At 42.7% G+C, this 21,810-nt stretch overlaps 1 protein-coding gene across 1 annotated transcript; it reads left to right on the plus strand.

Annotated features, from left to right (window-relative positions):
• On the plus strand, nucleotides 1-21,456 carry slc25a37 (solute carrier family 25 member 37). Its single transcript, XM_072682423.1, has 4 exons — nucleotides 1-240; nucleotides 14,268-14,496; nucleotides 14,631-14,687; nucleotides 16,126-21,456. The coding sequence occupies exons 1-4, from the start codon at nucleotides 58-60 to the stop codon at nucleotides 16,671-16,673; spliced, it is 1,017 nt and encodes a 338-aa protein (XP_072538524.1). The 5' UTR covers nucleotides 1-57; the 3' UTR covers nucleotides 16,674-21,456.
• Nucleotides 21,457-21,810: the final 354 nt, after the last annotated feature.

The following is a 21,810-nucleotide window of genomic DNA, read 5'->3' on the forward strand; positions in this document are numbered from 1 at the left end:
TGAGTGAGAGTGAGAGATAGGGGGCGAAAAACTCATTTTCGGACCAGTCTCTCCCGCATGGAGTTGCGAGCCGAGCCGGTCGTGGCCAATCTGGAGATGTCGGAGCTGAAAAGCGGGACCTCCGAGGCGGACGAGTATGAAAGCCTGCCGCCCCACGCTTCCCTGGCGACGCACATGACAGCGGGCGCCGTGGCGGGAGTGCTGGAGCACACGGTCATGTATCCGGTGGACTCGGTCAAAGTAAGCCTCACACACGCCTCAGCGGCTGCTTAGCGCCCGTGTGGGCTCGCAGAGCTCTGGCTAAGACTGCCAGCTAATCCGGTAGCAGAGCTGGCTAACGGAGCCCCGGTGACGGTGGGTTAGCCTGGCGGCTACGCTAGCTAAACTTGCTGGGAGAAAGTTTGGGCAGGGAGTTCGGGCAGTTTGGGACACTTTAGGCTTCAGACTTGGGGCAATTCTGCACGCTGTGCTGTTGCTATCCGTGCAGGACGTCTGCTGGTGTGGGGATACTGGTTTTTCAGCGAGCTGGTGAGAAACCACAGGTAGATTAGATCGGCTCCTGCCTGGTCCTGCACCGCAGGGTCACGGCACCACACCGCACACTGACCCAGGACTGTAAAATATGCAGTGGAGAACTTATTCAGGGCGGAAAATGGGCTTTACTGTCGAGAGACAGAGTTTCCTGTGTACTAGGACTCTGAAGACAGTCACTTGTTCACCTTGAAGGCCAAGTAGTGTATGGAGAACTTGTGTAGATCCTGGACTTTAGTCCAAATCTCTGCTCCAGTAATGTTCTTTAATAATATTTGAATCATAAGGGGTGTGTTATTATATATCATCATGCATTATGTATGAAAATAGGGATGCACAGTCATGCAAGACATTGTCTTAGTAAACGTCATGGATAACCTTGAAGGCTACATAATGTATGGACAACCTGGTGGGCAGATATTGGAAAATCTCCACTCTGTTCTTTATATATGTTATTATAACTGTAATGAGTCTAATATTATATCTATATCTTTTGTACCCATGATCGATGTCATTATAGTGATGCACCGTCCTGTAGGACTTGCACTGACCTCAAACAGACCAAACCAGAAACGGTAGGGTTGAAGCCAGGCTGCTACACTCAGATGTCTGCTGTTTTCTTTATTTTAAGCACTTCTGATTTTATATTTCGACTAAATATCATTTTCTATAATGCTAATTAAAGTAAAGCACACGTTCTGTAATTTGATGAAAGCCTATATACCACACGTCCAGGCCCAGATCCAGAATTCCCATATAGTTGCACCCCTGTAGGGCTGTCACGATACCAGAGTTTTCACTCCAGTATCGATGCCAAATACTCCTGTGCTTGATGGCAAGTTATGCTGTGGCAAAAGAAAATGTAAAAAAAAAAAAAAAATTGACAAAAAATGACCAAAGAAAATGAGCTCTGCTGTCCAAAAAATCTCAAAAATGGTGATTAAATATTTAAGGTAAGTTAATTTAAAGACAATGTACAGTAATTTAATAATTAAGTCATTTTGCAGTATTTATGGTTGCCCGTTCGTCCTGAAATGTCATCACACACACAAAGTATATCCATTTTATTTACATTTTTTGAAATGATAACAGCTGACTTTGTTCCATCAATATAAAAGTCCTTAGTACAGTATTACCCTTGTTCTAGCTTATTTAAATGAAGAACTGACCATGATTCTATTTGTCTGCCAAAGTGCAATAATGAAGAAGCGTCAAACGTTCAGTACTCAGTGCAAAACTAATCACTGATGCATAATTATAACTACACCACCTTTTTTTATTATGATGAATTACCTCATGCTATAGGATACTTTCTGAGAATTAGTTAGTACTTAAACACAGAGTTACTGCATGCTAAATGAAAATAGCCTCATTAGCAAACGTGAATTTAACCAAACGCTGCCTAAAATGAATGTTTTTATTAGTTGTATTATTTATTGTATATTTACCCTTTAACTTCAAAACTCTGAATATAAAAATTATATTAAAAATATAAATATTATAACATTGGAATATGGCAATTGTACTCAAATTTCATGATGAATGGGCCAATAGAAATCCAACTCAAAATAAATCTTTTTGCATTGACTTTCATTAATAATTTAGGTTTTTTAAAATTATTATTATTATTATTATTTTTATATACAAAGCTAAAATACTTTTGCATGATCACGACTATATAGTTCTATATCATCATGAAAATGCCCGCTGTGCTTATATTTCCCCCATATCGTCCACCCCTACTTCTAAACCTTGTCCACGAAGTTGTCCCCCAGTTTCCGTGTCGTACTGTAGTGGACTTTGTCTTCGTCCTGTCTTACCAAACCCACAGCCGCTATCTGTTCTCACTCCTCTGTCTTTTTCCTGAATGAAGAAACCCCTCTCTCTGTTCTGTCCCAGTTTGCTTCACTATATGAAGTCACTCACAGTCGCGTGGCTTATTTCTTTTCTCCGAGCAGATTCTGAGAAAGGCCGGCTTTCATTTCTTATGTTTACTCTATTGGATATAAACCAATAGTCTTATGATGATGATGAAAATGCCAGAGTGTTTAGTGTGCGTTAATCTTCGGACTAGCCTCGGCCCGGCCTCCTAAAACAACAGTTCATTCACAGACTCATGCCTGTCTGATAACTCTGAGCTGAGCAGTGTTTGGACTTTCTGGGGGGAGAATGTGAGGCCTGTAGTGTCTCTCCTGCACTGTAACCAGAGTCTATTGTGTGAGCCCCCAATTCGGACCTGTGAGTCCGAATGAAACAAGGACCAGACGTCCTTATTCTCCTTCGTTTGGATAAGAGTTTCTTGAGAGTGGACCATCACCCAGCCTCAGCACTGTCAAGATACCAAAATACATGGAACTTAAATGATCTGACATGCTGCCAGATAAGCCTCCAGGGCTATTCAGTGGACGCTTGCGTAGGCCATTGTCACCGTTTCCTTAGGGGCTGCCAGAATGTGTTCATTCGCCCCTTTTGTGCCGGCCACTGTACTGCTACACATTTGACAGGCACATACTACGTGTCTGGACGGCTCATAGCCCCACAGACACGAGGAATTGCCTAACGAACCGGCAGCTTCGCACTTCACCTGGAAGGAAGTGGGCTGTAATTGGGCCGCACGTACGTGTGGGTGTATGTTTCGGAGAGGCAAACAAACGCGGTAGGAAGCGGACAGAAACAGAGGGACGTGGGATGTTTGGGCTGACCAAATAGTGACAGAAAGAAGGCCGGTGTGTATCCTTGAGAGTAGTATGCAGAGAAATCTTGAGTTGCAGTAGACTGGGATCGAAATTAGGCTCATCTTGATCAGTTATATTTGTACTTGAGAAATTGACAGACTAATGGTGAGCGTGGTTGAGGACTTGGGGTTGACAAGTGAAATGACAGCTGATGACATTAACAAACTTCTAGAGAATTATAAGAGGTTTTTAGAGAAGATGAACTAGAAAGAATTGGTTGGCATGTTGGCTTGTGGTTCCTGTGTTATCTTAAGGACTCACGAGAAGTTTAAATGAGACACATTAGCTTGTAGCTAGAGCGTTGAAATGACACTGTAAAGCACAATTGTTGCTGTATCATAATGAGTTCAATCAAAATAGCACTGTAAATGGAAAAAAACAAAGCTTGGGCACCACTCTGACATTTCAAAAAAAGTTAAAAAGATGGAGCACCAATCAAACGAGACCTGAGCTCTCAGATAACTAGTCTCAGAGCTTCATTAGCTTCAAGGGTATTGCTTGATTCTAATCACTGTTAGGAAAGGCCAGATGATTCAGACATCAACACTTCTGACTCCTCAATGCTTGTCCCAGTTATCGGCAGCAATGGGCTCCTCTAAGCAGCTGCCTAACACTCTGACAACGTACATAATACTCAGGCAGCAGTTTCTTCAGTCTGTAAAGAACCCCCCCCCCTTTGTAAAATGAAGATGAAGGAAGATTTAGCAGACTCTGGAGTGGTGGTGCACTCTTCTACTGTGCAGCAACACCTGCAAGAATATAATAAAGGTAAAAAGGTGCACATATTTGTCACTGTACAGTGTACACCTCCGCATTTAACCCATCTGTGGTAATGAACACACACACACACACACTAGTGAGCTAGGGGCAGTGAGTACACACACACCCAGAGCGGTGGGCAGCCAACTCCAAAGGGCCTTGCTCAAGGACCCAACAGTGGCAGCTTGCCGAGCCCGGGAATCGAACCCACAACCCTGTTATCGATATCCCGGTGCTCTAACCGCTATAATAATAATATAATATAAGGCACCGTATACAGTCTTTATATTATATATATATATATATATATATATATATATATAAGACTGTATACTGCCTGCTACTAGACATGCACCATCATGGTCAATTCACAAACAGAAGCATGCTAATATTTGGGCATCCCAGGTCATAATATTGGCTACTGTGAATAGCTCTGAGAGTAAAAGAGGGTTCTTCAAGGGTGCTTTCGTAAAGGCAATGGTTCTATACAGAATTATTTGGATGTCTAAATCTTGCTTGTCCTGATTAAATGTTTTTTTCACATGAGTGGAAAACCTATGACAAACCTTTCGCTTGGACTGTTCTGAGCGATCTCTCTCTCTCTCTCTCACACACACACATATACTGTACTAAAGTCCTGTTATTGTTCTGTGTAGCACTTGCAGCTCTGTGGCCCACAGCATGTCTGACAACTATTAATGAGTTCCATAACTGAAAGTAATAAGCCTCTTAAAACTACTCGCTTGCTTAGTACAACCATAGAAACCTGTTTAATGGAGATAAAGCTTGTTATACGCTGGGAGATCCTTCCACTTGGAAAGCAAACCACCATGAAGTGCAGTCAGTAAGTCAGTTCATTGAGGGAAGAGATGGGCCTGATATCTGTTAGCTTCTATGGCCCTTGCTGTGTTAAGGCGGCTCTGAAAGCGTCCTGTGTGTCGGCCCCAGATTTCCCTCATTGTCATTTTAATGCATCCAGAGCTGGAGGGTCATTGAGTTTACATCTTCTGTCCGGCAAAAGGGGACACGCTAGCTGCTTAAACAAACAGTGTTTGAGTAAAAAAAAAAGGGGGAAAAAACCCTGTGTCATGTTTGAGTTTGTCCTGAAGAGGAACAAGAGGAAGAGGAACAAGGAAAACATCAAAGTTTCACAGAAGAAGTGAGCAGACCCTTCATTGTACAGTCCTTCCCAAGTCATATTTGAGGCCCTTTGAGCTTGGCAGGCACATCAGACTGGCAGCTCTTGCCAACCCAAGCGTGTTGTAACTCGACAGTGACGGACGGCGCTTCCGCTGGTAGTAAAAGTACAGAATAACGAAACTGGGAATTCCAGTATGGCGGAAATGATTTAAACCAAAAATTGGGCAATGCCTTTCTTATCTGTGTGCATGTACGACTGAAAAGCCTTCTGGAGCCTAAATTAACATGGCTTAAAGTTTTGACCTTCACACGCTCACACACACACACACATTCAGATGTTGACCTCATTCACCCGAGTGGGAACAAAAAAGACACACTCACAGGAGTGTGTTCAGTTCATATATAAGACAAACCAGTTTGAAGGCGCCACAAAGTCACGGTTCTTTTCTTCAGACCGTTGCTCATGATCTGCCTGTGATCACATGAACGATTTATATATACCAGTAAGGCTGGAAACGTACTTCATCGCGGGGACGCGAACGTAGAAGTTTCGCCGTACGCAGCCTGGGTTTCAGGCTGTTGCCACAAGGGGGCGCTAGAGTGGCAGCCGACTTGGCTTGTACCACCAGCAGAACGCATGGATTGAGGAGATGTATACCTAATGAGATGTATACTGTGTGCTGTTGTGTGAGCTGTTAGCCTTAGCTAAGGCTTCCCCACAAGGGGGTATACGGGCTAGCAGACCATCGTCGGGTGCATTACTGCCACCTATGGAGCGGCACTGTTTATTTCAAATACTTTAAAACGTACAATCGTGGGTCTGACCAGCTTGTCGGAGCTGGATTTTTAAAGTATGTTAAATAAATATATATATAAATAAATAAGCAGGTAAAATGAGGATCCAGCATTAAGAATATCCATATTTGAAATATGCTTTATCATGAAATGTACTAGTTTATTGAGCTCGAGTAATTGTGACTGCCCCAAGACCACAAGATCACACCCCATGGATCATAAAGAGGTTCTGCAGATGTTTGTAGACTCAGATTTGATGTCGTCCTTGTACACACTCTGCGCTGTATGATGGCGGGAAGGCGGCGGTGCTATTTCCTCACGGTATTTAAATACCTCAGTATGAGAGTTCAGGTGACTGTGAGGAGCAGCTTCCTTATTGGAGTGATTAAACATGACTAACTACTGTTTGGCAGCAGTTGGTTGGTGGTTTGGATTTAAACAAAAGAGCCACAGAGCTTCTTCCGTCCAGGAATGTGTCACTCTGACACTTTGTCCTCACGGGCTAGGAAAGGGGATAGGAGTATCGGTTCGTTCTGGAGGCTGTTTTCTGAGCAGGTTAAGATTACATGACTTAAAAAAGACTTGAAGAAATAACTGATTAAATGTTACCTACACTCACACTCATATTAGATGTGCAGTCCAATAAAAGACATGTATCTCCATTCTGTCCATTTTTCACTTTTCTCCATGGTTTAAACTCCGTAGCTGTGGTGGTCACTGTGTGAAGAATTATGCATGAACAGACTAATAGAAATACTCGACTTTTTGCCTTTCTTCTGTGAAGTCACCATGTCGGAGATCCACGTTGTTCATTGGACAGCGACTCAAATATAGTTAAAATACTGTTGCATATTTTTAACGAAACCACACATTTAAACAACTAGTAAAAGACAGTCATAAATAGTTATACGAGCATCATACAACATAACAGGACAAACAATTGCTGCCTTACGACTCGCCTCACCTTTTAAAGGCAGATCAGGTGCACTAGGCGGTGCTTTTTTGGGGCTTTTTGCGGTTGGCAGACTATCGTGAGGTGAATTGCTGCCCCCTATTGAGCGACACTGTTTGTTTTAAATGCGAGAATTTAAAAAACTCGCAGTCGTCGTTCTGACCAGTGTTTTCTGCCATCGCGTTAGCGCGGGAATTTACAGTATGTTAAATGAATATAAGAATAATTAAATAAACAGGTACAAAATAAAGATACAACAGTGATATTCATATTGGGAAAATGCTTTATCATGAAAATTACTAGTTTATTGAGATGAAACTGACATCAAATAAACATTTAATGGAACTTGTTTAACAGCCAAACATTGATTTTTAGTATCTTAGAGTATATTACATGGAGACGTATGTAAAAATAAATAAATAAATAATAATAAAAATTATATATATATATATATATACACCATTATATTATTGTTTTATGAGAACCTTTTCTTGCTGTTTCTCTTCAGTTAATTGTGTTTCAGAAAATGAATTGTGCTCTGATTGAGTTGTTATTGTCTTTATTTTTGACTGGACAAAACTTTTTGACTGGCTTGGTTAAAGCAAATATTTGCCATATTTTGGTAAATGTAAACCAAAACAGTAATGGCAAATGCTGGAAACCTTTTATATATCCCGTCAAACCGTTACGCAATACGGCACTTTTGTCACCCATTTGCAGTATACGCTTAAGGCTGAATGGCATATGTAATCAGCCTATTGGAGAGATGGAAGGAGTGGCTGGGCTGGGTGAGGGCGTGGGTCTTTATCTCGCTGGACCAGAGGTGTGTAAAACACTGTGGGCTCAATCACACCCCTACACATGCCTGGGCGGCAATGTAAAGTAGGCGCCACACACACACACACACACACACACACACACACACACACACACACACACACACAGCCTACATAATGGAGACTCTGACCTCTGGTGTGCATGGTTGAAGTTTAACTCCTTCTGCTCTGTTCTTGGAGCCTATTAGCTACGAACACTCCATACAGCTAGTCACATTTAAAGCCTGTTTACAGCAGGCAGCTCTAAGTCCTTGTAGATCTGCACTCAAATCAGTAGGACCCCAGTTCTTCTTTTCTGCAGACTTAAAGCTACAGAAAAGTCAGGTTTAAAAGTCCAGTCCTACAGCCTTGCTAAAGTAAACCGTGGATCCTTTGGCCATGTTCAAAAATGCTCACTTCACACTTCCAGAGTTCCTTTGAGGGCCCACCTAAGCCAACCTTTTCCAAAGAAGCGAAGGGGACAGTTTTTTTAACTCTTTGCTAAATGTGCTGGAGCAGAGAGAGCGAGCTTTGACCTGAAAAGAAAATGCAGACCACTGACCATGGTCAGTACTCATAAAATTGGCCTTTTCATGCTCCGCCCACACATATTCTTTAAAAAAGTTAGAACAACATGCTATTAGGTCTGAGCAGTTAATGGAAAATTGATAGAAATTTACATTTTTAGAATCTATAATTGATGTAATCTTGCCTGTGGTGATTAATTAATTAATTAACTTATTTATTTATTTTTTATTATTATTATTTATTCCTATTAGTACTTTATGTAGTTCATGTACTGCCTTCCCTTTTACACCATGGAAGCAACAGAGAGGAGAAATCAAACCCAGAGCACACTGAGCGACTCGAGCAGCTAATATAATCGCTTGTTAATTACAATCAACGTAAAATTAATCGTAATACTGATTTGAGGTCATATCGTCCAGCACTACCGGCTTAGACTTGATTATCAAGCCCTTTAAAAGGGAAATCTCTACAGGTTCTCGGTATGGTCATAACTGTATGCTCCGGCCCTGAAGCTGGATTTCCTCCCCTGGTTGACGTTAAACTCATACTTGTTCATACATTAATACGGCGGTCGGTCTGGCCGGGGGTCTGGGAACAGAGCTCGCTCTAATTGTCCGTGTCCGGTGCGGCCTGACGGTATTAAATTAACATTGGAAACAAAAGCTGTGCTTTATAGAGTTCCGATCAAGCGCTCAAGTCACAAGATGACATGCTAGTCACAGTACTGTATGATGTGCTGCAGTATAATTAGGCCTTGGTGACTCTCTTGGTTTTTCCATTTGTCCGGCATTGCATCGGCTCCAGCATGAGACCATGGGCTCTTGGTACAGATGACTAACATCGAGACAGTGCTGCTACATGTGCTGCTATGTTCGAAAATGCATGAATTCATTTCAGGGCCCACCTAAGCCATCCTCTTCCAAAGGTACAGTTTTTCTAACTCTCTGCTAAATGTGCCAAAGATATAATTCAGATATAATGCAAATATATAATAATTATTATTTTTATTTGATTATAAATAAGAAATAATTGCAGTAAATGATGTCAACATTCACATTTATAGAATCTCCTCCCTAATTATGCTGCTATGACAAGTTCAGAAACAGGACCTCTGGGCAAAGGCCCCCCGTTTGGTTTAGTGCTACTAGGCTACGATCGTTGCCCTAGAAGGCGGTGTGTTTTGGATTCCTGTCGACCCTTTGAATAATCCATTGGCACCATGTTTACCCAAGCGACCCGAAACAACTGCCAATGCTTGTCACATGTCTGCAAAACTGCCATCTCGCTACCAACCAATCAGAATCTGGATTACCACAAGATCAGCCAACCAAAATGAAGGAGCAGCCCTTCAAGGCCTCCAGTCCGAGTGTTCGCCAAGGATGCGCCAATAGGGATTAATCAGGTCAACCTCTAAGTGGTGAAACAGAAACTGTGTAGCAGAATTGTCGTCATTAGCGTCCCCAAACGGAGAGACTGGGGTTCTTCTGCTAGACCGTGGAGTGAGGAGGGTGGAGGCCACACCTTACTAATCACTGAATGAAGGCTGGCATGCAGAGAGGGTAGAGTCTAGGCGTCCGTCCAGTCTAGATCAGGATAACACGCACACACATCTGGGCAGTATTCCAATCCAGGTCAGGGTACAGGGCCTGCCCATGTTACTGTGCTATTGGCTGTAGTTGCCAATGTGTGGTGACGTTTACCAACACACCACACATACACACACACACACATTTTATTTTAACATATCTAATCATCTTTTGAACTATACTTATTAGGAGAAAAAAAAAATATATTACTTAAAATGTCTAAAATCAGAGTCAGGTGCTCCACATCAGCTGCAGATGATTAGAAGAACATGGTAAGAGAGGATTCTGGCCAGATCCAGAGAGCTCTCTGAGGCCTTCAGAAAGAAGGTTGTAGATGCAGAGGGGTCAAACATGTATCGGTAGTTTGGAAAAGGCCCACACTCGCCTCACTCAACGGTCACCCTGTACTTATAGTTCTACTGTAATTGACATTACAGCGTCTCTTAAATGGGTGAGGTGTGCTCCGGCAGGGCTGCCATCTTCAGGAGATTCAGACTTGTTGACACAGAAGAGTTGAGCTAGCATAAAGCTGCAAATAAACGGGAATTAAGGGGATAAGAGAGAACAGCACAGTGGTTGAAGTGGTTGTTGTTTGTTTATGTAGAGCTGATCTTGCTTCACACGGACTGTGGTGACGTTATCTAGGCTGTGGAGTTATGGAATAGGGAAGATGCTCTGACTTGGCCTGATGTTTACTGTAATTGCGTGGATTGCTGGAAACAAAGTAGGAGATCAGTTTTAAACCTGCTCCTGCAGTCCGCTGTTTTGGGTTCTGAAAGAAACACCCAAGCGTTTGTAGCTGGATTTTTTAGGGAGTTAAAATTCAGGTATCTGATTTGCTCTAATATCGATGTCATATTGAACATGATGAGCCATATATTGGGTTTCCTTGTGACAGCTTTTCAGAGTCCAGACAGTGCCCGAAAAGAATACGCTGTATGGACAAAAGTATTGGGACATCTGCTCGTTCATTGCTTATTCTAAAATCAAGGCTATTAAAGAAGAGTATATTCTGCTTTGCTGCTTTGTTGGAACTGTCTCTACTGTCCAGAGAAGAAAGCTTTCTACTAATCAATAATCACCACTCTGACTCATTCCCAATTCATCTCAAAAGTATTGGATAGCGCACCAACCAACATTCCAGAGAACACAGTTTTTCCACTGCTCAGTGCTGGGGGGCTTTATACCCCTCTAGCCCACACCTGGTATTAGACAGCACAGGGTAGGTTCATGTTGATCTGCTCCAGAGAGGCCTATTCTACTGGCAGTACTTCTACAGTACTACAGGGACTAGACAAGCTGTACATACATTTGCACATGTGTATCAGCCATGGGTGCTACTTAAGGTAGCTAAATGCATTGCTTAGAAGGGGTGTCCACAAAATTGGGCCAAATAGGGCCAGCATCTTCACAATAGACCTTTCGTGGCCTTTTTACTCTATATTTTCAACAATGACCGCCTCCATCTGTTGCTGTCTGCCATGTTGCTTTGTGCTGTTGTGAGGGAACGGCTAGGCTTCTTCTCCCTGCCTGTCTAGTAGGTCAAAGGTAAACATCTCCAGCTATTCTTGGTAGGAATGGTGTTATCCTTTGCTGCTTATACTGCATGGTGATTTAGCCCAAAATACCTCAAATGTGACATTGTGTCAGTACCACAGAAATGTTTAACTGGTGCTCTGCTGCTCTCTGAGACCAAGATGCTGGTAGTGTCTCTTCACTTAGGGCTGGACAACTCTGTAACCCTTCCGTGTTTAGGCTGACCGGCAATAAACTGACCGGCCTTGCTGAATAGACGTGATCTCAGCCAGATCCACCAACTGTACTATAGCTGCCTGAAAGAATTGGTCATCTTTTTTAGGCATGTTCTTGTTTTTGGTCCAGGCATAGCTTAAAAATGGATCGGGTATCCAGAGTTTTTGTTTATGCCGCGGTGTTCAGAGCGCCATCTGGTGGCCTTTAAATCTCCCTTAACAGACATCATCACCCAGCCGGCAGCAGTGCGGACATTCTCAGGAGATAAATAAAAGACTGTAGTGTGCAGTGTGGAGCTATTTTACAGTGGAACATGAAAACAGACCATAATATCTGACCCTTTATAAAACTCTCACTGAAACGCTCTGTTTTACCAGCGGGAGAACCGGAGAACCCGCTCGGCTTTCTCTGTTTTTAAACCAGCACTGAAGAACCCAATCAGAACCAAGTGGAGGCTAACGCTAATGCTAATACACACACACACATTAGCTATAGAAACCCAAATCACACACAACACATTTACCCACTATAAACCAGCTATTACACATCAGTAGACCAACAATAACAGATATCAGTCCAGCGTGACTACACACACTTACACACACACACAGGAAGTGATTAGACTGCAGTGTTGTAAAGGAGCTGGGAGCTGATTGGTCAGAGAGGAGGTCAGACTGGATTATCAGATATTGAACACTATAAAACAGTGATTTTAAGAAAAGTCTCGACTAAACTAAATCAGTCAGTCCAGAAAGTCTGATTATAGAAACTGATCCTGAAAATAAAGGATTTTAATGATCGGATTCATCAGCAGCTCATCTTATACACACACATCGGACCGGAATCGGCTGATAATCGTTATTAAGAGTCTCTGATCAGATCTGGGGGCTGGTTAAAAATAACCTGATCGGGACATCCATAATATTTTATCATTAAGAAATTGTTCAAACCTAAACTTGCCATTATTTTGTACTACCAAACGTTTGACCCTGAAGCTTTTCATCCCATTTAAGGTGATTTGGAAGTTGTAGTTGCTGTCATTTCCAGAGCATCCAGGTTTATGCCTTTTGGGGCGGTAATCAAGCCCAGCTCTAGTGTGTTTTGAATTTTTTTGAGGGGCTAATTTGGGATTTGAATTGGAGAAGGAGCGGTTTGTGCCTGTTTGCCCTCTCCGCAGTGTTTGGCATTCTCAGTCCCGGTCTACATTCTTAGCCCTTGTTATCCACCCTCGTGTCAAATCGTTCACACATCACAAAGCATGTTTTTATTACAGCAGAGAAATCTGGTGCAGACAGAGATGGGCAGCGTCTCTGTCTCTCTCTGCATGTTGATTTCCGTTTCCTTCTTTCATTCCCCAAGTAAACATGGACAGTCTTTTTGTAGAAATCAGTGGAAATTCAAGTATTAAACATTTGTGTCCAAGAAAAGCCCTTGCAGACATTCTGTCGCACTGCAGGAAATGGACATTTAGATTTGAATCGCTTTGGGATTTTTACCAAACCGCCTGAAAGAACATGCAAAGTCTCTATTGTTTTGTCCTGATGTTCCTCTGGATCAGCTGAAAGCTTGATATGGCGTTATCTTGACCGTGAGTTGACTAGTTTGGGCATTGGGAAAGTGCCGCTCACCTTTGTACTGTTCATCTTTGACTTACTGCCCTGAGAAGTCAATGACAGCGATAAGAAAAGCACCTTTTTATATTCGTAGGTACAGATCAGCCCTAAAACGGATACTAGGGCCGGGCTATTGGGCCCGGAATCTTGTGGACACCCCTTCTAATGAATGAATGGACTCATAAAGCACGTAAACATGACCCTATTGGCACCATGCTGCCTAAAGGCTCCAGGGATGGTCTAGAGGGGTGTAAAGCCCCCCAGCATTGAGCTGTGGAGCAGTGGAACTGTATTCTCTGGAATGATGAGTGGTGCTCCATCTAATACTTTTGGCAGTTGTGAATAAGGTGGGGTGGTGATCAATCATCCAACATTCTGACTTTACTAACACTCTTGTCGCAGAATGCAGTCAAATGCTCACAGCAATGTTACTCCAAAATGTAGTAGAAAGCTCTTCTTCTCTTGGAAAGTTGAGACAGTTACTCCAACAAAAGCAGGATCAATTCTTAATTTTTTTAAAATTCCCTTTATATCAACAGAAGCAGTAAATGGGCAGGTGTCCCAATATTTTTGTCCATGTGTTGTATGCTCACAGGTATGATCAGGCCCTGATTGAAACCTAGATAATGATGTCCAAAGTTATTGTAAGTGTCCGTTTAAGTCTCTGGGATTCCTCTTTTCCAGTCTCCTCATGTTCTGGGAGGTTGTTCCCAAACTCATGGCCGTTGTTTACTTTCTATATTTTGAACTATGACAGCTAGCTAACTCTAATTAAAATGGCTAGACAATCTTCATTCTCTGAAAAGTCCGTGCTGGCGATAAGAAAGCACTTTGTAATTTTTAATTATGAATTTTTTTTTAGCTTGCAGCTCATTGAAACTGTAAACAGTCTGAAATTGCAGACTCAAACATGTGGAAACTGAGGGCAAATCACATTTAAATGAAGTTTTTAATTATTTATTATTAATGACATTAAAATACTAAGCAAAACAGCACTAGTTGTTTCAGCCTATAAGCGATAAGCTGTTCCATCATATCTTGGCTTGGTGTCGTTTCCGCAGACCCGCATGCAGAGTTTACAGCCAGACCCGAAGGCTCAGTACCGGAGTGTGTATGAAGCATTGCGAAGGATCGTCCGTACTGAGGGCCTCCTGCGGCCGCTCAGGGGTCTCAACATCACAGTGCTAGGGGCCGGGCCTGCTCACGCCCTGTACTTTGCCTGCTACGAACGAATCAAGCACAGCCTCAGCGAAGTCATTCAGAACGGAGGGAACAGCCACATTGCCAATGGTATGTATGTACGGCCTGGTCCTGACGCCAGCGTGTAAACACAGTGCTACAGTGCTGATCCTCCAGGTGAAGGAAACTTGGAGAAGTGAGGCAGTGTTGTAAAAATGTTTCTTTTTCATGTTTGTTCCTCTTAGGGCTGGCAGGAAGTCTAGCCACGGTCCTCCATGATGCGGTCATGAACCCTGCTGAAGGTATCGCGCTTATGCTTATCATATTATTTCATTTTTCAGTGTTCCCCTGAGAGAAAGAAAGAAGTAAAGAAAGAACTAATAGAGGCCCTCAGAGCGGTCCAGTGGAGTAAGAACTAAAGCCACTAAGATCAAAGAATCGGGTTCGAATCCCGGGTCATGCTGCTTGCCATCAGCAGCCGGAGTCTGGGAGGGCACAGCTGGTCTTGCTCTTTTAGGGCTGGGTTTATGGCACTTCCTCCCCACGTAACTCCCAGTGTGATGTTGGTCAGCACAGGTCACTGTTAGCTGTTGTAGCAGAGCTTTCCTCTGAGCGCGCTGGCTGCCTAGATTTTGAAGAATGTTTGTGTCTGGCTTCACTGTGTTGGAGGAACCGTGCTTGTCTTCACCCTCCTAGTGTTGGGAGCATTGCTAGTGATAGGAGGGATTGTGCAGTTCTGCAGACCTTCCAAATTGGGGTTAAATTAGAAATAAATTCTATTAAAAATAAGTTCTCAGTAGTTCTCAACCCCTTATTTTAATGTTTACCCTCCTTCCAAGTGCACCTGATCCAGCTGATCTGCTTATTAACAAGCCCCTCCCAGTTTAAGGCAGTCACTATATAAGTATATAAGTGCAGGACAGGTGGATCCTCCGAGAGCAGGGTTAAGACCCGCTGTTGTAGCCTCCCGTAACACTTTTAGTGTTTTTAAGTCTTTATTTAATATTGGGTCTGTTCCGTCTTACTAAAAGCAGATTTTATTGATATGTGTCTGTTCTTTATATTGTGTTCCTCGTAGTTTCTTGTTTAGTTTGCAGAACAAACCATAAAACAGCTGTCTAGAATTTCAGCTTTGGTTTCATTTTCAACCAGGTATTTTCATTTGGGTGCATCACCAGAAATGAGTTGTAAACATTGTGTAGGATTTACAGTATACCAATATCTCCTCGTATTTGAAATCAACACTGTAACAAAAGCCCATTTTTAACTGACCATGCAGCTGTAGGAGCTTTTTAAATAGATATGCAGAATTAAACATTGTTAAAATGTTGGAGTAGATGGTTAAACGTGTGCACTGTTACTGGCTGTCTGGCAGCAAAAGAGTAATTGTAACCCTCCAAAGCATCTGAAAAACAGTGGTTGGAGTTTTCAAACGTCCTGAACTGTCAGTGCAGCCAATCAAAACATCAGAGGTCATTTGCGTATATGGTCTTAACTTTTTGAAAACGCAGATTATTATTCTGTTACTGTTATTAATGCAGAAACTACTATGAATTATTTGGTAACAGTTTAGCGCTTTTTGCGGAGTCCCACAGGGTTCAATTTTAGGCCCTATGAAACTGAGTAATGCAGTTACGAGACTAAATAACTGATGTGTACAGGGCACAGGGGTTACAGGTGCAAAATTATTATATATTATTATAGTTTAACTGTTGTTTTCTCCCCTCATTTTCTCCACAGTGGTAAAGCAGCGCATGCAGATGTACAACTCCCCCTACCGAGGCCTATACGACTGCGTGATGACGATCAGCCGTAAGGAGGGCCTGGCCGCCTTCTACCGCAGCTACAGCACTCAGCTCACCATGAACATTCCCTTCCAGGCCGTGCACTTCATCACGTACGAGTTCATGCAGGAGTGGCTCAACCCACAGCGGCAATACTGGCCCGGGACGCACATCCTGTCCGGGGCTGCGGCCGGCGCGGTGTCTGCCGCGGTCACCACACCGCTGGATGTGTGCAAAACCCTGCTGAACACGCAGGAGAACGTGGCCCTCAGCTCGGCACACGTGAGCGGCCACCTCTCGGGCATGGCCAACGCCTTCAGGACGGTCTACCGGCTGGGCGGTCTGCCGGCATTCTTCAAAGGGGTGAGAGCGAGGGTTATCTACCAGATGCCCTCCACGGCCATCGCGTGGTCCGTCTACGAGTTCTTCAAGTACTTCCTGACCCAGCACGAGCAGCACATCCTGGAACTTTCGAGGGAAGCGGACAAGACTGGCCCAACATGAGGCTAGGACAGTGGCTTCTAATCCTGGACCTGGGGGGACCTGCTCTCTGCGCATTTTGGTGTTTTCTTTGGTCCAAACAAGCAGCTAATGGACCTACGGATCCACGCTCTCCCTACAAATGCATTTTTTATAGATTCTGTTGCTGGGTTTGGCAAACTTTCCGGAGCATTTACAGAAAAATCCCATTCAAGCTCATAGGAAACTGAGAACCGTTAGCATGCTATGCTACTTATTTGGAATAACACAAGATTGAGTGTTTTTGGAAATCTGAAACCGATGTTTGCCAACATTAGCAGTTTTAGCATTGTGAGCTAGCTAATGTCTTTAAAACTAGCTTCTGTAGTCTGGCTTTAAAGCTTTTGTCCAACCTTGCAAGAGTTGCTATCAAAAGGATGCATTTGTGGGCGGAGTTTGGATCGGTTGGTCATCAAGACCTTCTTGAGCTGAAGTGGGATGTGTTTGAGATCAGGAAAGCTCTACAAAGTGCTGGATGGGGGTTCTCCAGGAGCAAGGGTGTGAGCCACTAGAGGTGAAGGTTAACGTTTGCCTACACTGCCCACTCCTGGGGGCCTCAATTAAGCCCCTCAGGGCAGACACCGTGCTACACAGAAAAGGTGTGTGAAGACCAACACTGCATCAAATTGCCATGCGCAAACAGAAAAGAAGAATGTAGCCATCTGCTTGTGACTGAACAAGTGCTTCTCATTGTCATTTTGGTTCTATTTGCTGAATATTTATTTATTCAAAGAATTTGTTGCTGTTACAGGCAGGAAATATATTTAGACAAAAAAAGTGCCCAATTACACACAAGCATAAATGTCCCTGTAGGAGAGAGAACAAAATTCAGCTCTTCTCTCACGTCACTTAAAGTCTGCTCTTGGGTCTGATTTTGTCGACCCACCAGGCTGGCCTTGTTGCCACCCTTTCAGCTCACATCACTGCATTGAGAGGCAAGTCCTCGCCACTGGACTGACCGTATTGCGGCTGTGCTATGATGCTATGAGGGTGGGTGTGGCGCTGAACTCAGACCCATAGTCGCATCCTTCCAGCCCCTCGGTTTCCGTTTCCATGGTAACATCAGCCAGCAGTATGCTTAGCCTTGCCCTTGTGTTTATAGATTCAAAGTAGGAAATTTGTATTTATTTTTTGTTTGTTCAGCTTTCCAGGGCTTTTTTCAGCTTTTTTCGCTTCTCCAGACTTTAGAAGGTCCATAGAGATCTCTCTTTCATTCCTGTGAGTATTTATAACGGACTGTTTAACAGGACACATTCCCCGGTTCTGCTGCACGATAAATACAGAACCACTGTGTTTCTGAGAAAAGTGCTCTTCATTGGCAACAGACTGCTTTTACTTCAGTGATGCATTTATTTTCTGGATCAACGTGAGACGTTCGACCGATCCAAATAAGAATGATGACTTTTATTATAGTGTTTCCTAGGCCAGTGATGGGCCAATCATGGGGCCTCATTTCTATAAGATTCAGATTCAATCTCTCGTTTACAAATAAGGAGTTATGAAGGTTAAAATGTGCATAGATCAGTGCAGTGTTTTGTAGAGTCCCAGTGTGCTGTATGCAGATGTTGAGAACTTAAAGGGGATTCTTACTATCCAAAGTTTCGACACAAATCAGTGGTCCAGATGAAGAAGTCATCCAGAATGTGGGTTTGCTGTGGAATGCTTCTTTGTAGAGAAACTTGCCAACTCTCCAAGATTGTTTTACAGTGGTGGTGAATGGAATGGAAGGGTTGTGATTTCTGCGACACAAATATACCCAATTATTTTTAGCATATGTGATGTTGATGGTAAAACAGTGGTCTAAAGTCTAAAAACATGTTTCCTCTGGATGATGTTTCGGCTTCCAGGTGTAGCCTTTAGGCCTGTAGGTGCTATAGAGGTTCTTATCACCACCACTGTGGACAGTTCAAACTTGATGTGCCGAATTTCGCATAAACTACTCTGAATTTTCGAAAGTCGTTGTAAGTCCCCTTTAAGAACAAGCATGGAAACTAAATGCAGGCCCTTGGTCTGACTGTGTACAACTGCACTCCTGCATAGTTTAGAGCTTCCTCTGTCCTGACATGCCCAGTTCAATAGGATAGAGCTAGCTAATTAGCTGATGAGTTGGCTGGGGTGTGTTGGAGCAGAGGTCAGGATCGAGAACCACTGCCCTCGGTGAATTAACTCGTACATTCATATTGAACGATGATCCTTTCAATATGGGTCCTTCAACTATATAGTACATGTATTTTTTTTCTTTTTCTTTTTCTATGTGTTCTTGTTTGAAGTGTCCATCACCAAGACAGAACAATGACCTGGAGCTTAAACTTAAGGACAGGTGGTCCATTTTTTCTGCTCTAAGCCTGATTATCACCTGGTTGAACGTTAAATCAGGTGTGTTTGAGCTGTAAACTGTGCTGGACTGAAACTGATTATTCGATTCCTTTCTTCCGTAGGGTTGCGCTGACCACCAACAGCTTCACTAATGGGCTTTTCTTGTGTAGATGGTCAGCAGTTGCTCAATTTGGGACCACACTACCACTACACTACCCTCCCCTCTCTGGCCCTTTTTTCAACATCAGATATAAAAGTGTCCCTTTTCGTGGCCTTGCAGTAGTCCTTTTCTCTCAGAGCCCCAACACTGCCCCTCAAAACTACAAGCCTTGAACGATCTTCATATGATTTTCATAGCACACTCCAGAGTCAGGTACATTGGCCTTGTTGTAAATATGCAGTACAACAAGACCAATTGCAAGTCCTAATTGCAAAGCAAAGCCTGTGTGTTTTCAGATCCTGCATCTAGATTTTATTCTCCCATTCGTAATGGATGTAGACTTGGCTCAAGAGTTTGCCCCTTTTGAGCATGGAGTGCTTTGCACTGAAATAACGCACAACTATCTAAAGTCCTTGGAAGTGTAAAAAAAATATTGTAAATATTGTATAATAGAAATTAGAGGTGTCTGCACTGGCAGCTTTTTGTTTATTCTTTTATTTTTTTTTTTAGCTCTTATTTTAGAGCATGTGTGTATGCTCGTCCCAGTGGGGCACCATGAGCGCAATGAGAAACGCACTCACCAAATGCATGGATGCATCTCGCAGCTCAACACATCTCACGTTTTTATTATTATTATTATCATGGCCCGGCCGATATGAACATTCCCATCACAGACACTGATTTTGAGGAGCTGGATGTTGTTATAAATGCTATACACAGAAACATTGAGGCTTTATATGCAGTTCCTTTATTTTTTAACGTTAAATTTGCAAAACCTTCAAAAGTCAACAATGGTTGACTTTTATCCGCAAGCTGATTTATCGGCCGGGCCGTAGTTTTTCATATTTTCATATGAATTGTCATTCATAGATTCTGAGATATTGTTAATGTGTATATATTTAGTAAAAAATGACTAATGCTGAAATAATGCCTGAAACTGACCTTGTAGCAAGTCAGAAGTACTATAACCTTCTCAGCACACCATGATGCAGCCATTCCATTGACTTGTGGACAATGTGGATCTGGATCAGATGTGTGTTTATGATCTATGCAGCTTCAGCCCATTACAGCTAAGGGTTCTTAGCAGGGATGCCCCTTCTTTTGCACACGTGCTTGTGAGCAATGGGTGGCTATGTTTGAGACTGGTTTAGCTGGTTTTGCAGAGGATCCTTCCTCTGTCCACTTCCTGTTCCCAGACTTTCTGTCCCGAACCAACTCGGAAGTGTTGGACGTTCCTCCAAATTCCATCGAAATCTCCGAGATTTTTTCCCCCAGTTTGTTTGTTTGCCTATTGATTAAACGCTAACTGGGTTTATTGTTTCGTTTGCTAATGCCTTTTTCAAGCACTCGGATTACTATGAACTCAAAGACCCAAAGATTGTCCATTGGTTGCTCACACACAGTATAATATTTATATTATAAATAAAAAACTCCAAAAAAAACCCAAAAAACAACCATCATCAGATTTAAAGGAATGGTATGACCAAACATGCTAACACTGCTCACAATGAATGGAAACAACCAGCCTTCAATTAGCATGTCTGAATTTGCCTACTGGTAATTGGTGACTATTCACGCCCATTCATTGTTAGCAGCACTAGCATTTTTATCCTTCTTTTAAGGATGCTTTCATCAGCAATAGTCCTGACCAGTGTGTGACCTCCTAATATAGGAGACTTTAAATTGCCTTTAGATGTGTGTGTGTGTGTGTGTTTGTGTGTCTAGCTAGCATCGCCGTGGCCATGAGGCCCTACCATAGCACCGCTTTTTAGCCAGTGTAATGTGGCTCTGCCCGGAGGAACCTAAGCTAGCTCCTTTATTTATTGTCAGAACTGCACAGACCCCGATCATTCCTTACTCTACACCTTTATCCTGTAATTGGCTGTCGGCTGCTGGCTTTCTGCTGGCAAGCAGGCTGTGTGTTGACTTAGCCATGTTCTAGCTCTGCACTTCTCTTCTGGCGCTCTCTGTGGCCGTTTCATTGTGTGAACTTTACCACTACAACGTTTTCTGTAGGAAAGTACAAGTTTAGGCCTGATGTCCGACTCCCCCCTCCCACCACCACCACCCCCACTCCCACTGAAGAGTTCTCCAAACATTTGACACCGCTGCTTTCTCTGCGCACAAAACCAGAAGGAACGTTGAGCACAGAGTGCCATCTAGAGTACTAAAGATACTTTACAATGGAGAGAAATAATGTAGAAGCAAAACGTTGATTGATTTGTGAAAATGCTGCTACAGTTTATAACACTGGAGCTGAAATAAAAAAAATAAAAAAGTTGACCTAACTGACCTGCCTCCAGGGGTTTCCATGTTTATTGTCTAATGGGGTGTGTGTGTGTGAGAGTTTGAGTTTTAATGGTGCTTATTCATTTGTTTAAAGACAAATTGATGGGACTGGTTCAATCACCTTTCTAGGCCATTGACCACACACCACCCTAACTCACCTAGGACCTGTCAGGTCAAATCATAAGTTTCTATGGAAAATGTGGGTATGTATTTTATATATATATATACACAAAATATTCAAGCAGAATTAAAGTTGCTATACAAATGTTTTTTTTATTTATATATGTATATATAATATATATTTGTTTTAATATATTTTTTTTAAATATAGAATTTTCCTGCATATGAAATACACTC

Source organism: Salminus brasiliensis, chromosome 6, assembly GCF_030463535.1.
Source record: "Salminus brasiliensis chromosome 6, fSalBra1.hap2, whole genome shotgun sequence".
Classification (NCBI taxonomy): Eukaryota; Metazoa; Chordata; class Actinopteri; order Characiformes; family Bryconidae; genus Salminus; species Salminus brasiliensis.